The sequence below is a fragment of the Lepidochelys kempii genome, chromosome 27 (genome assembly GCF_965140265.1).
Source record: "Lepidochelys kempii isolate rLepKem1 chromosome 27, rLepKem1.hap2, whole genome shotgun sequence".
NCBI classification, from domain to species: Eukaryota; Metazoa; Chordata; order Testudines; family Cheloniidae; genus Lepidochelys; species Lepidochelys kempii.
The window spans coordinates 18,039,048-18,053,286 of NC_133282.1; the positions used below are offsets into that span (position 1 = coordinate 18,039,048).

General features: G+C 59.9%; 1 protein-coding gene across 4 annotated transcripts; it reads right to left on the reverse strand.

Moving 5' to 3' along the window:
* Positions 1–312: 312 nt before the first annotated feature.
* Positions 313–14,227, reverse strand: DHX58 (DExH-box helicase 58). Of its 4 annotated transcripts, none has more exons than XM_073326123.1 (13): positions 12,181–14,227; positions 11,054–11,240; positions 9,916–10,117; positions 8,989–9,179; positions 8,342–8,458; positions 7,902–8,028; positions 6,774–6,965; positions 5,970–6,226; positions 5,116–5,265; positions 4,333–4,494; positions 3,873–4,063; positions 3,247–3,343; positions 313–2,530 (listed from the first exon to the last, which is right to left on the reverse strand). In XM_073326123.1, the coding sequence occupies exons 2-13, from the start codon at positions 11,219–11,221 to the stop codon at positions 2,357–2,359; spliced, it is 2,028 nt and encodes a 675-aa protein (XP_073182224.1). In that variant the 5' UTR covers positions 11,222–11,240; positions 12,181–14,227; the 3' UTR covers positions 313–2,356. The 4 variants fall into 4 exon arrangements, with proteins under 4 accessions (XP_073182224.1, XP_073182222.1, XP_073182220.1 ...); XM_073326121.1 differs by lacking the exon at positions 12,181–14,227 and adding an exon at positions 11,589–12,154; XM_073326119.1 differs by lacking the exon at positions 12,181–14,227 and having other exon boundaries at positions 11,054–11,316.
* Positions 14,228–14,239: the final 12 nt, after the last annotated feature.

The window sequence follows — 14,239 nt, forward strand, 5'->3', positions numbered from 1 at the left end:
GAGTGGCAGCCTGTTAGGAAGCAGGGCACGAACCCCAACCTGGCTGTGAGCGCCATGCTTAGATCGCACAAGCCCATTATTGCATGTGAACTCCACAGGCACCATAACCACCTAGCCACGGAATCACAGACAGTCCCCTGGGATACTCTGATCTGTCTTGCCACCCAGGTGAGCCTGCCTCTGAGAGAGATGGTCCCTTACACCAAGAATCACAGCAATATTCAGGTTACTCCCAGTCCCAAAGGGCCATCACTTACCCCAGGTTAAGTGCACCTCAGATCGCACACCAAAGATGACACACGTAGCCAATCCTATACTAACCTATCTAAAGATTTATTCTATAGAAAAGGAAATCCGAGTTATTTATACAGTTAAAGCAGGTAAACAGATGCACACAAATGAGTTCCAATCTTCAGTTTGAAAAAGTCACAGACGCTTCTATGCTATGCAAGCTCTGTGTCTCCTGCAGGGACAACCCGGGCTGAGCAGCTGGGGATCTTTTGCTTATGCCTAGCGAGTCTTGTCCTATGCAAAGGAGCATAAAGATCCGGTTCCTCCTTTGAGGGGTTTTTATTCCCTTCTCCTCTTCTGCTCGGAGTTGAAACTCAGCTGATGGGACATGGGAGGAATTCACGGGCGAGACTCATCTTAATAGGGTGAGGGAGCGTAAACAACCAAGTCTTTTGTCCACATTAACGTTCTGCTCTAGTCCGTATGGTGTGGCTGGGCCTTCCTTGTAGGCTGGCGGTAACGCCTGCCGTCGGGGGCCAGCATTTCACACTAATCGCTCTCGCTCCAGTCCGGGGCTTTACACAGTTACAGAGGCTGACAGCGCAAACGCTCAGCTATTACCTTACAGGGTGGGATACAGAGTTTGACGGAGATTAACACACGTAGCAACTCACAGCAATTCGCTGAAGTCTAAATACTAAGCACATGCTGATAATTCTACTACCTGGTTTATCACTACAAACCCCCGGGGAGCCAGACTGGTGCCCGCTGTGTATTTGTCAGCGGTCAGCTGAGGCCTGGGGACGGCGGCATGAGCTGCCACCTGGCCTGCCAGCGTCACAGCCTCAAACCCCCCAAGTGGCAGCAGGCTGCTTGGAGATCAGCGCGCAAAGCAACTCGCCGGCCGCTCCCGACCGCATTGTGTGGTGTCTAGTGACTCCGTGGGGCTTGTCCCTCCTACCCACCCAGAGCTGGCACTAGGCATACGCAGGCTAAGCAATTGTGTGGGGCCCCGAGAGGCTCAAGGAGGCCCCCTATTGGCTTTATTCTTCCAATTTTCATAAGAACTTGCCTGTTTTCGTACTGGCTTCTCCCCTCCGGCTAAGCACGAGCCGCTGCAAGGGTGAGTGGTTCGGACAGCAGAGGGGCTGGTGGCAGTCCTGCAAACCGATCACTCGCTGCTGCAATTGACACGCACTCGGGTTCGTGCAGCCGAACAGGAAAAAACATGGCCTGTGTGCATTGCGCAGAATCACTGCAAACTGTGACCGAGATGCGGGGAGGGCTCCCGGACAGGGGCCGGGGGAGAGATGCGTACCATCCTTCACAGAACCACAAAGACATTTACCCTCAGATGCCCCTTAGAAGGGGTGCGGCATTATCCATTGGCTGCCAGGTAGGGAAACTGAGGCACAGAGGAGGGACGAGACGTGTGTGAGATCAGCCAGTGAGTCAGCGGCAGAGCTGGGAACAGGACCCAGGAGTCTTGCATCCCAGGGCTGTGCTTTGGTCACACCACTCTGCCCCTTAGCAGTGAGTGTTGAGGGGGAGGGCAGGGCAGGGTGGAGAGGAGGGTGGATGGGGGAGTGCGTTAGATGCCTGGGGAGGGCAGAAGGGATTTTTTGGCCAATCCTGGGCTGAACAGTACAGATCTTGGCAGGGGGTCAAACTGCATGACCCCTACGGTCCCTTCTAACCCTATGGTTCGATGGTCCCTTGCCTTGTTTGGCCGGGACACTTCAGTCCCATCCCTAGACCACCTCTCAGCCCAGAGTCTGGTCTCTGGGGGAGGCAGCCCCCCTAGGTCCCAATCCTGCACCTGATTCTGCGCGGGCCCAGAGGGGCCCAGCAGAGCAGAGGGGGCAGGAGCGCAGGGGGGCCCCCATCTCCAGGGGGTTCTTACTCCTCCATTGGTCTGCTCCTGCCTAGTGCCCGGGTGCTGCAGAGCTTATGGAGGAAAGACAGAGCCACACCTGGACAAAGCAGGGTTAAAATGCTTCCACTGTGCCCAGTGCTGATCTCCGGGAGGGGCGCTCCCGCCTACCATGCCAAGGGCTGGGCTGAGGCTCCCTATCACCATGGGAGGGTGCCTGGGGCTCGGACAGTCTCCTGAGCGCGCCGGGTGCTACATGCCCAGCTTGCTGCTGCAGTACTCCACATAGTCAAACTCCTCGATGGCGAAAGTCACCCGGCTCCACTGCTTGGTCTGTTTGTTCCCGTCCGGTGTCGCCACCACGAAGTTTTTGATGGAGAGGATGGGCAGCGTCACGCTGCGGTAGATCATCTCCATGCCCCAGGCCTGCATGGACAGACGAGGGACACATCACCTGGATGGACAGTCAGGACCCACCGCAAATCGCCGGGACCAAAACGGTCACACATCTGGGCGACGGGGCTTCCGATCTGATCCCCAAGCTGAATTGTACAAATGGCTCCAAGTCATAGACGGGTGAGTGTATATACCTGAATCACACACACACCGACACACACACACACAGACACATGCTCACACTCACTCCCACATACACCCAAGATCCAATGGCTGGAAGTTTAATGCAGAAAAACTCACATTGGAAATTCTGAAATGTAAATAATTAGCCATCAGCGCAGACCGCACTATTCCCAATTGCCAGGATTTAATATTTGATGCTTTCCTTAAAGCCCCAGCTCCTGGAGTCATGTGATGGGGGGGGGGAAATCTCAGCTTTCCCTTAAAAGAAAAAGGAAGTTTCTTGCCCTCATGGCTCTGCAGAAAAGCTGGGAGGAGGGGAGCTGTGACTCCTAAAGGCTCAGAAACCACCTTTTTAGAAACCTCATGATTTTTGAATGTTTGGGGCTGGCAGCCTGGGATCCCCAAGGGATGTGTGGGTTCTCCGTCACTTGGACTCTGTCCACGCAAACTGGGACTATTTCCAATTTGACCCCAGGGCCAGCTTACCCAGTAAGGGAGAGTCACCTATGAAAGCAGCTAACAGCGTTGCCCGGCCCCAGCGGGTTCCCCAGCCGCGGACTCACCTGGCCGCAGCTGGCACAGCTGATGCTGCCCCCTGGCTTCCAGTCCTTGAAGTTCCGGGGAATCTCCATTTTGGCGGACGTGGCGTTGTAGTAAATCCTGCAGGAAATGCACCAAGAGCCGTTGCCATAAGAAGCTAAGAGGGTGCTTGTGAGCCAAGAGTGCAGAGCTCTCAATTGGAGCCAGCACGCAGCCACCTGGGGAGGGGAGCTGCCCTCCCACCGCCCAGGAAGAGGGACAATCCCAGCCCCAAGTATGGCCAAGCTGTTCCCTGGAGCAGACGGGAATGATCCAGGCCTGATGGGGCCGAAAGACGTGTCTCTCCAGGATCTTGCTAGGGAGCCCTAGCCCCGCAGGGAGTCCCAGCGCTGAGTGAGGGGCCAGCAGGGCTGCCAGGCAGGGGGCCTCAGCGCAGAATGAGAGAGGTCTGAGGGCAGGGGGTCGGGGAACATCTAGCGACTGTCCCCAGATTCCCTTGGCCCAGGGGGTGCTGGCAGGCGTCTGCCCACCTCCCCTCCCAGCTCTGGCAGCCCACACAGAGCAAATGGCCGGGTGCCCCTGGGGGATATGGGGGCCGTTGCTCACGCGGGTCCCCTCCCCGGTCCCCATCCCCCCAGTCCGCCCTCACTTGAAGTCCGGGTTGACGTTGACGTGGTGCATCTTCTCCACGGTGCGCAGGTCGCTGCCGTGGCACACGGCCACGTTGCAGTTTATACAGTGGAGGCGGACGGCGTCCGGCTCGTGCAGCTGCCGCTTCTGGTTGCCTTCAGCCCTCTTCACCTTCTGGCTAACGATGGCGCTTCGCTGCAGGGCTGCGATCTGTGGGAGGGGAGGGCAGCTCAACGGAGGTGTGGCGGGAACACCACGGCAGGCGAGACACCCACAGACACGTGGCAAGAGGCACCACCAGCCCCCTCAGCTCCGCTCTGTCCCCACCGCCGGCCTGGGGCGGGCACGTGGGGGCCTTAGCACCGAGCAGGCTGTCTGAGCAGCGTGGCTGGGGTGGAGAACGGGGCCTGAGGTGCCAGTGGGCCCAATGCACCGGGAACCCCCCTCTGCACCATGGCGCGTGGACACGGCCCCCTCACCGTGTCCAGGTACTCCTTCTCCGGCATGGCCTGCACCTCTTCGATGACTCTTTGCGTGAGCTCCTCCAGGGTCTCGTTCAGCCGCTCCCGCGACACCTCCTTGCTGTTGGCCTTGGCGAGGACGGAGTACAGACTGTTCTTGGCGCGGGCGCGGCCCCTGGCCTGTGCAAACGGGGACGTGCAGTCGGGTCACGCCTGAGGTCAGCTCAGGAAGGAGCCCAGGGAAAGCGCCGGCAGCACCCCTCCCCACACCCTACCCAGGAGTAGGGGGATGGGAGGTCTGCAACGCCCCCTAGCGAGGGGGTTGGGGGAACGCTGAGCCCACTGGGTGTGGGCGGCTTCGCCATCCTCTGGTGCTGGCAGATGGCACTGGGGATGCAAGACCTCGTGGGCGCAGCCCCCCCACCAGCATGCCTAGACCCTGGCCTGCAGGGAGCCCCCCAGAGAGCAGTGGGGAGTCTGGTCTCTGTGCCCCATGTGGCCCTGGCCTCGCTGCACAGCTCCTGCTCCTGAGCTCTGCACCTGCTGCATCGAGAGGGACCCGGCTGCGAGCGGCGCCCAGCAGGACTCCGGGGAGCCGGGGGCCAGGTGTGTGTCAGACAGACCCAGCCAGGTGGGCCTGGGACAGGCGGCTTCCCCCTGCACCGAGGAAGGCAGCAGCTTGCCCCACCCCATGGAGCCGAGACGCACAGCCCAGCCTAGTGCTCGGTCCCTCGGAGCCAGGAGGGAGGGATCCGGGGAACAAGGGAAGAGCCTGGCCAGGACCCGGGAGCGGCCGGCTACCTGCACCATGGCAATCTCGTTGGTCATCAGCCCGTAGCGAACCACAATGTTGCATTCTGGGATGTCCAGGCCCTCCTCGGCCACGCTGGTGGAGAAGAGCAGGTTGAAGTCTCCCTTGCGGAACAACTTGATCACGTCTTGCTGCTTGTTCTGGGAAGAGAGAAGGGATGGAGCTAACGTTCCCTCCCACGGCGGGCCTGGACCCAGGTGCTGCAGGGGCCCGTTCCAGGGTCCCAGGCAGGCCTGTCTGCAATCGCCCAGCTGCCGGGCTAAAGGACAACAGGGAACCTTGGAAAGATGGGACCTGGGACACAGAGTCCGAAGCTGCAGCTCTGCATGGGGACTCCCCAGGACACGGCCCCAGGGCCCCCCGGGCCACGACAGGGTGAGAATCACACGGATTAAAACTACTAACTCATTCCTTCCCTCCCAAATGCGAGGGGACAGGTCCCTCACGCTTCTTTCAGCTCACCCAGTGGGGTGGGGTGGGGCAGGAGAGGCTCCACGGGGAGGCCCTTGTGGTTAGAACAGAGGAGGGGGTGGGAGTCAGGATTCCTGGGTTCTTTTCCCAGCTCTTGGAGGGGCTGGGACTCCAGGGTTCTCTTCTCCCAGCTGCGAGAGGAGACTGGGTCCTAGTGGGATACAGCTTGAGGGTCAGGACATCTGGGTTCTCTTCCCAGCTCTGTCACCAGCCTGGGGAGCACGGCACTTGCTTCTTTGTGCCTCAGTTTCTCGCTCCTCTCTCAAGAGGGTGTGTGTGTGCAAAGCTCCTGGAGCTCCTGGGCTGAGAAGAGCCATGCTGGGCACTGCTGCCTTCACCCTGTCTGCCCCCTCCCTCGCACACACCCACCCACCTGGGTCATGTGCTTGGTCTGGTTGCTATAGCCGGCTCCAGTTAGGACAGCTGCCTTAATGCCCAGCCTTGCCAGCTTCGCATTCTCCTGGATCCACTTGTGCAGGGCGTGGGCGCTCTGGCGCGTCTTGGTGAAGATGATGCCGCGGGAGCTGTCTGGGGTCTTGAACTGCTCCTGGAGGATCTCCTCCAGCTTGCTCAGCTTGGGGTTCTCGTAGCGCGGGTCGCTGGCCAGAGCCAGCAGGGCTGTCCTGTTCTCTGCAACGGGACGCACAGACGGATGAGCACTGCAGCTCTGAGCCAGCGAGCCCCCGGGCTCATTTACAGCACACGCACCCTGGCCCAGGATTCAGCCCCAGGGCCTGCAGCGCTAAGAGCACAGACTTCTACCGCTGAGGTGAAAGGAGCGACTCTGGTAGCTGGCAGCTGCAGTAGGCTCTTATCCGCTCCTGGGGACCGGCCCCGCTCCCCACCATGGGTTACATTAATCCTAACGCTCTTCACACGTAATGGACATCCGGCAGCGAGTCCTCCCAGAGAGAGGTCCCATGCCCCTAGCACTGTGAGGGGCAGCATGGCCTAGTAGTTAGGACACTGGACTGGGAGTCAGGACACATGGGTTCTAGTCCCAGTTCTGCCACTTGCCTGTCTGGGCAGGTACCTGCCCCCACTTCCTGGGGAGGGTTCTCTGGCCTGCCCTATGCAGGAGGCCTACCTAGATGAGCACACTGGTCCTAGCTGACCCCTCCCCTTGCTTTGTTATGGGCTCTCCAGGTCCCCCCCGTATCCCGCTTCCAGCCCTCACCCTCAAAGGTGCTGACGAGGAAGCGCTCCGTGGGGTCCTGCAGAACCTTGGTGGCCTTTTCCAGCTGGTAGAAGTCGTCCAGGGTGCTGAAGGCATCGATGGCACGCACCGTGTCATTGATCAGCAGCGCGTCGTTGTACTTCCGCAGGTGGATGGCGCACGTACGCTTCTTACGGCAGAACGACTCGGCTCCTGGGGACGTAGGAACAAAACCACTGTAGCGGCTGCTGAGGGCCAAGTCCCCGGCACGGTGCCTTGGACAGTCACTGACAGCGGGGCCAGTGCGGGGACCGGGCTCCGGACTCCTGGGTTCTATTCCTGGCTCCGGGAGGGGAGTGTATCTAGTGTTAGAGCAGGGGAGGCTGGGAGCCAGGACTCCTGGGTTCTATTCCCAGCTCCAGGAAGAAAGCATGTTTCAAATGCCCATTACACAGTGAGGAGGAAAAGGCAGTAACAGAAAATACCACGCTGGTGACTGTGGTTACTGAGCAGTATAACCTGGTTCAGTCCCCCACAGCAGCCGGGGGGCGGGATCAGAGGCCCAGGCTATCCCACAGGAGGGGCGGGGTAATTCCTTCCCCGGATCACTTTGCGCCTTGGTGCATGAGGCTGCACAATCCTTGGGATCGGATTCATGGCTCGGGTCACTGCAGGCACTGTTCCGTGCAAAAACCCTGCAGGACTATTAGCTTCCTTCCCACCCTGCAGCAGGGAGTTCCACAGCTAAGGGACATGCTGAGGATTCTGCCCTCTCGCAAGCACTGCCATTGGGATCTGCGTGGGTGCCCGTTCTGGAGCCCAGGTGGTTTATCTAAGCCATTTGTGTGTAGACACAGTAACGCCTGGAGGGATCCCATTGTGCTAGGCACCACGTGGACACATGATAAGAGACTAGCCCTGCCCCTTCAGTTGAAAGAGAGGATCGTTATCACCATTTTACAGGTGGGGAAACTGAGGCACAGAGCAGTGAACTGACTTGCCCAAGGCCAGGCGGAGCTGGGAATTGAATCCAGAGCTCCCGAGTCCCAATCCAATGCCTGAGCCACAAGCCCAACCTTCCTCCCCCTGATTAGCTCTAGATTTCTATGGATCCTCCCAACCCCCATGCACTGGGGCACAGCCCCTCACCTTCCGTCCCCAGCTCGACAATGCGCTGCTCGTAGATCTGTGTGCCGAAGTCCTGTGGCACGCCGCGAACGTCCAGGTACTGGTGGATGTGGGCCATGGTCTCCTTCAGCTTCCTGCCCAAGGGATCCTGGAGAGCAGAGTGCGGCGGGGGAGCTCAGAGGGGCTCAATGTCTCCAGGGGAAGGCTGCTGCCCGCGGCGTGCCCTGAGGGCACGGTGCAAGCCGGGTCGCAGGCTGGGACCACAGGGGACCCAGCTGATTATGGGATGAGCTGTGAAGGGCCCTGGCTCGGCCACCCCTGCCCACCTCCCAGGCTCTGACCTAAGCGGAGCTGACTGAGGGGTTTAAACCCCGAAGGGCTGTCACTGGCCTCCCCTGCAGTGGGGTCTCTCTCTTCCCCCCTGGGGTCCGCGCCCATGTGCAGCTCCGAGAGCCCTATACCTGCAGCCTTTCGTGGGACACATCGTACTGCTTCCTGGGCTGCGGGACCTGAGCCTCCAGGTGGACACGGTGCTTCTGGGTCGACATGATTTTGGCGGTGTCCAGGTTGGCGCAGATCTAAAAGGGTTAAACACCCACCCCCCCGAGAGCCGTATGAGCCACATGCCAGCCCCTCCGGCATCCTGCTCTGAGCCACAGGCACTAGTCTGGGGCCAAAGGGCACATGCCTGGACGCACTGAGCTGGGAAGGTCCCAGTGCAAAGAAGGAGGTGGGGGGGATATCCCAGATGTACCCAGGCAGGGATACCATCAGCATCCCAGCGTGGCACCAGCAGCCACTCACACCCCCACACCCTGAAGACATCCCCTGACAGACGCCAGAGGGAACAACACTGCAGCTCCGTGATCCATGTGGCTGCCGTGGCTAGAATCTCAGGTGTGTCAGGTGACCAGATGCCGAGGAGATGGGCTCCCTTGGTGGACAGCTTGCACGGCCCCAATTTCGTCTCCAAGGGCCTTTTCCAGCAGCCAAAAGACAAGCCTGGTGCAATCTCAGGGAGGTGCCGCAGTTCCTGGGCCACTGGGGTGGCAGCCAGCCACGTACCCCTCTTAGCTGGGATGCGGGGCACGAGGAACGCTCCACTCACCTGCAGGATGTGCTGCCTGGCCCCCTGGAAGTTGGTGGCTCCCCCGGTGCCGGGAGAGGCGGTGAGGCCCAGGATCTGCGGCAGCTTCCGCTCGCCTCTCATCTTGCGCTCCAGGTAATCCTCCATGATCTGGTTGTAGACACCGTCCTTGTGGGTGTGGTGGCATTCGTCAATCACCAGCAGGGAGAAATCTGCCCAGGGAGACGAGGCTGAGCCAAGCTGAGGGGCCTGGAGAGAGGCTGATGGGGATGGGGCGTGGGAAGAGGCTCCAGAAGGAGCGGGAGTGACTATGGTGCTAGCTGAGGACCCGGGGTCAGTTCCCAGCTCTGCCACAGACTCCCTGGGGCGCCTTGGGCACATCACTTAGCCTCTCTGGGTTGCAGTCCCCAGCTGCCAAATGGAGACATCAAGTCTGGGAGGATTTCAAGGTGCAGATGCTTCAGCAAGGGGACCGTGTGGGCAGAGCTAGGGTCTGCTCTGTGAGGTGACCAGCAACTGCCGAGGGCAGGGGAATGACACTGTCTTGTCTGCCTCCCACGGACTCCAGATCAAATGTGGGCAGTTTACAAAACATCGGCACTGGCCCTTCTCCCGCCCTTTGATCTCCAAGGCAGGACAGGCTCACTGTCCCCACTGTATCGACAGGGAATGAATCGGCCATCGTCACGTTGTGGCCTGGCTCCCAGCCCAGGGCTCTGCCCAGGGACCAGCCCTTTTCTCTCGCTCCCACCATCTCCATCCCCCAGGATCTGAGAGTCAAGCTGGGTTTTCTCGCTGGCTTGTGCACAGTCAGCAGTAACCAAAGGCCAGATCCTCAGCCGGTGTCAATCAGCACTGACATCAGCACACCCAACTGACCTGAGCTGGGGATCCGGTCCTGAGATCCCAGCCCCACGTGGGACGGCTCCCATCCCGCCGGGCTCCTACCTGTCAGCTCCACGTGCATGTCCTGGTCCTGGCTGGTCAGGGCGTTCTGCAGGATCTTCGCTGTGCAGATCACCAGGTCGCTCAGCTTCACCTCCTGGGAGAAGAAGAATTTCCGGTCGCTGTCGCTGCTGATGGGCGTGACCTGAAAGCGATCCCGCAGCGCGTGGAATTCCTGCGTGTAGTGCTGATCCACCAGGTGCACCTAGCGACCCAGCACACAAGAGACGCCCAGTGAGGCTTGTGTGCTGAAGAGCGTCAGCCCAGAACCTTCCCTGAGCTCCGGGTGGGGTGGAGAGCAGGGTCTGGGGAGAGCCCTGGCTGCTGAGCTGAGCGACCTCCCATGGACAACAGAGGCCAAGCAGAGCAGCCCCTGCCCACCCCGAGCCAGCCACGCCCGGCCGGTCTAGGGGGCTCCAGCGTAGGAGCAGGTGTTTGGGGACCCTCCCTCCTTAGCATGGGTCCTCGGCAGGTTTTGAACCCAGGACCTTCAGCACAGCCCTCTCCATCACTGGAGCTAACAGGATAATGCCATTAGCTAGCAGCAGTAGTAGGCTGTTATCCTCTCACATGGACCAGCTATGCAGAGAACACAGCACACAGTGCTGGGGTGCCATGCTCGGCCGTGGGGGAGGATGGGCAGCCACAAGACCTGGCCGCTGTGCAAGCTGAAAGGCTGCAGCCTCCAGAGATGTCTGGCCAAAGGGACTGAGCCAGCTCTCGGCTACCTGGGCAGAGGGGGAAGCGGGTGTGTCTTGCCTGCTTGCTTTCCCACCCGCTGCATGAACACAGCTCCCCCCCAGCGTAAAATCCACCCCCTTGAGACCGTGAGGCCAGCCTGATGTGGGTAATTAGCCCAAATGCCCTCTGCCCCCACAGCCCCGCCTGGCACATGGCGACCATCCAGCGAACGTGGGGACTCAGCCCACACGGCTCCTCCGTAACATGTAGCATGTTTGTTGTGCAAAGAGCTGAAGGCCTGGGGCGGGGGCGGCTCCTCACTCTGGCTGGTCCCCTCTCCGGCTGCAGCCCCAACACGTCCTGCCTCCCCATCATGTCTGGCCGGGGCAGGCTAGGCTGGGAGAATCAGCCCCACCCCGGCATGAGCCATGCCCCCCGACCAGTGCAAAGCCAGTCTCACCCTGTTCACCAGCACGGCCACCTTGGCCCGCTTCCGAGTCTCCAGGTGCCTCTTGCACACGTAGGCGGCTGCCCGGGTCTTCCCTGAACCAGTGGGCAGCCAGATGATGATGTTCTCGCCCTCCAAGGCGGGCAGGATCACTTCCCACTGATAGTCACGCAGCTCCATGTGGGTGGGCACTGGGCACCTGCAGGAAGCGCAGGGCCAGCGTGAAGGGGGCAAAGCTGGTATTAGCATGGACAAAGCAAAGCTAGCCCCCTGCCCTGCCTTCCAACCCCTCCCTCTCTCCACCCCCTGATCAGCCCCCATCCCCCATTTCCCAACTCCTTACTGGGCTTCCAGCCTACCCCTCTCTCCACCCCCTGCCCAGCCCCCAATCCATCATCCCCCCGACACCTTCCATCCCCTCTCCTGGCCTCCTCCAATCTACCCCCTCCACTCCGCCTGGCCGCCCAAGCTCCCTGCAGGCAGAGAACGGTCCGGTCAGACAGGAGCGTGGGCCACTGAGCCACCCACCGCTGCCCCAGCCCCGCACCTTAGAACCGTGGACCCCTGGGCTTAGAAGGTACCAGGGCAGCTCGTCTGACCCCCCAGCGTCCGTGAGCCTGGGCAGGATGCCTGTGCCAGCCAGCAGCCCCTGGCCCCAGGGGGTACCCCCAGCCGGAGGGCGAGGGCAGGGGCGGGCGGCAGGAGCAGACGGGCACCTCTCGCCCAGCAGCGCCCCTCTCCGCCCAGAATCACCCCGCTGGCAAATGGACCCGGGTGAGTCGCCTGCTCCCCACTGGCCCGGCAGCTGCCCCAGCCAAGGCCCGAGACCTTGGGCTTTTAAACTCTCGCTTCAGAGCCTGAAAGCAAAACGCTTCCGGGAGCCCCAGCCAGGGGGGGTCTCACAGCAGCTCCGCTCCCCCGCCGAGCCTGGCCGCCCACCTCCTGCCAGCTGCGGCTCCCACCCAGGGCTGCTGGAACTGGGGGTGCTGGGAGGGGCTGCAGCACCCCCCTGGCTTGAAAGGGTTTCCATTATACCCAGGATTTACAGTTTGGTTCAATGGCTCTCAGCACCCCGCCTCCCCCATACCCATTATTCCAGCCCCCCTGCGCCGGGCAGGCTTAACCCAGGTTACACTGACCTGGATCCGGGAGCCGAAGTCACAAGCCCAGCGCAGGGCTCGGCTACACCACAGTGAATCCGCAGGTCGCTGCACCAGCTGCTTGCACTGCCCTGGAGTCCCCCTCAGGGATCCCCCAGCCAAGCCGTCACAGACAGAAATCAAAACCAAATCCAGTGCTAGACACAGAAACCGGGCTCTTGGGGAGGGCAGCCCCACCCTGAGCTCAGCCCCCAGGCAGGGCCTGACCCGGTTATTCCCAGTAGCAGAAGTTCCAGCAATTTCTTGGGAGCCCAGCAGTCAAAAAGCAAATTGAAAGTTGGGCCTCATTAGGAAAGGGATCCATAATAAGACAGAAAACATCATATGCCTCTATATAAAGCCAGGGTACGCCCACACCTTGGACACTGTGAGCAGCTCTGGTCGCCCCCTCTCAAAAAAGATCTATTGGACTTGGAAACAGTTCAGAAAAGGGCAACAAAAATGATTTGGGGAATGGAATGACTTCCCTATGAGGAGAGATGAATAAGACTGGGACTTTTCAGCTTGGAAAAGAGACGGCTAAGGGGAGATATGATCGAGGTCTATAAAATCATGACTGGGGTGGAGAAAGTGAATCAGGAAGTGTTATTTACTCCTCATAACACAAGAACTAGGGGTCACCCAATGAAATTAACAGGCAGCAGGTTTAAAACACATAAAAGGAAGTATTTCTTCACACAACACACAGTCAACCCGTGGAACTCCTTGCCAGAGGATGTTGTGAAGGCCAAGACCATAACAGGGTTCAAAAAAGAACTAGACAAATTCACGGAGGATAGGTCCATCAATGGCGATTAGCCAGGCTGGGCAGGGATGGTGTCCCTAGCCTCTGTTTGCCAGGAGCTGGGAATGGGAGACGGGATGGATCACTTGATGATTCCCTGTTCTGTCCATTCCCTCTAGGGCCCCTTGCACTGGCCACAGTCGGAAGACAGGATACGGCTAGATGGACTTTTGGTCTGACCCACAATGCCCCTGAATCGCAAGGAAACAAATAGGGGCAGTTTGGCTCCATTTCCCAGCCAGCCCTCGAGCCAGTCTTGTACGCTAAGCAGCTGTCTTGGCTCCCACTCAGGGCCATGCTCTCCACTGCTTCTCCCACCGTTCTCTTGGTATTCTGCTTTCTCTTGCACACAGCTGCAACCAACCAGCCCTAACACCTGCATCTGCAATCAAGCCTGGGGAAACCTCTCAGATCATAGAATATCAGGGTTGGAAGGGACCCCAGAAGGTCATCTAGTCCAACCCCCAAAGCTTCACTCCAGCCTGTGGCCCAATGACATGGGTGGTGGTCTCCTATTGTTTCCAGCTATTGCTAGATGTTGGGATATTTAATTGCTTGTCCCATTGAGCCTGAATGAAGGATGCCTCGGCCTAGCCATATTGACCGGCTGCTGTTTAGCGGCACCAGTCAGCACAGAGATCTCTGGGCAGTTACCGGATGTCGCCCTCGTCCTTACACTGCTGCACTTACACCCACAACACACAGGGGCCAGTGGGCAGAGCCCTGGACAGTGTTCACTTCCTAGCTCTGCTTTGGCCCTCACGTGTGACCTTGGGCAAGTCCCATCCCCCTGGCTCTGCTTGAGACTGGGAGCTCTGGGGCAGAGACTCTTGCTGGTTCATGGCCCCTGGCACAAGAGGGGCCTGAGCTCAGCTGGGGTTGGCCTCATGGTACAATTACTAGAGGGGCCCAAGTCTCTAGCTCCAGCTGGCAGGAGACACCACTTGGCAGGGAGGTGTGCCAGGGAGAGCTGGCAGTCCCAGCCCACTGTGCACGATTAACTCTGAGGGACACAGGGCTCAGCCCAGGGGCAGAGGGCACCGCAGAGCACGTGGTGGGAGCGGTCTACCCTGGGCTCCCAGCTGAGTCAGGGCCGGGGGGGGGTAGCCCCTGGCGGGGGTTGCGAGAAGGGATTGCTTTGCAGGCTGTTTGACCATCTCATTCCCAGGCTGGTGCTCACGGCTTCCTGCTGCAGCTGGACAGAGGTGGCGGCAACTGGCGTCAGCCAACAGTCTGGGGCAGAGCAGCACCATG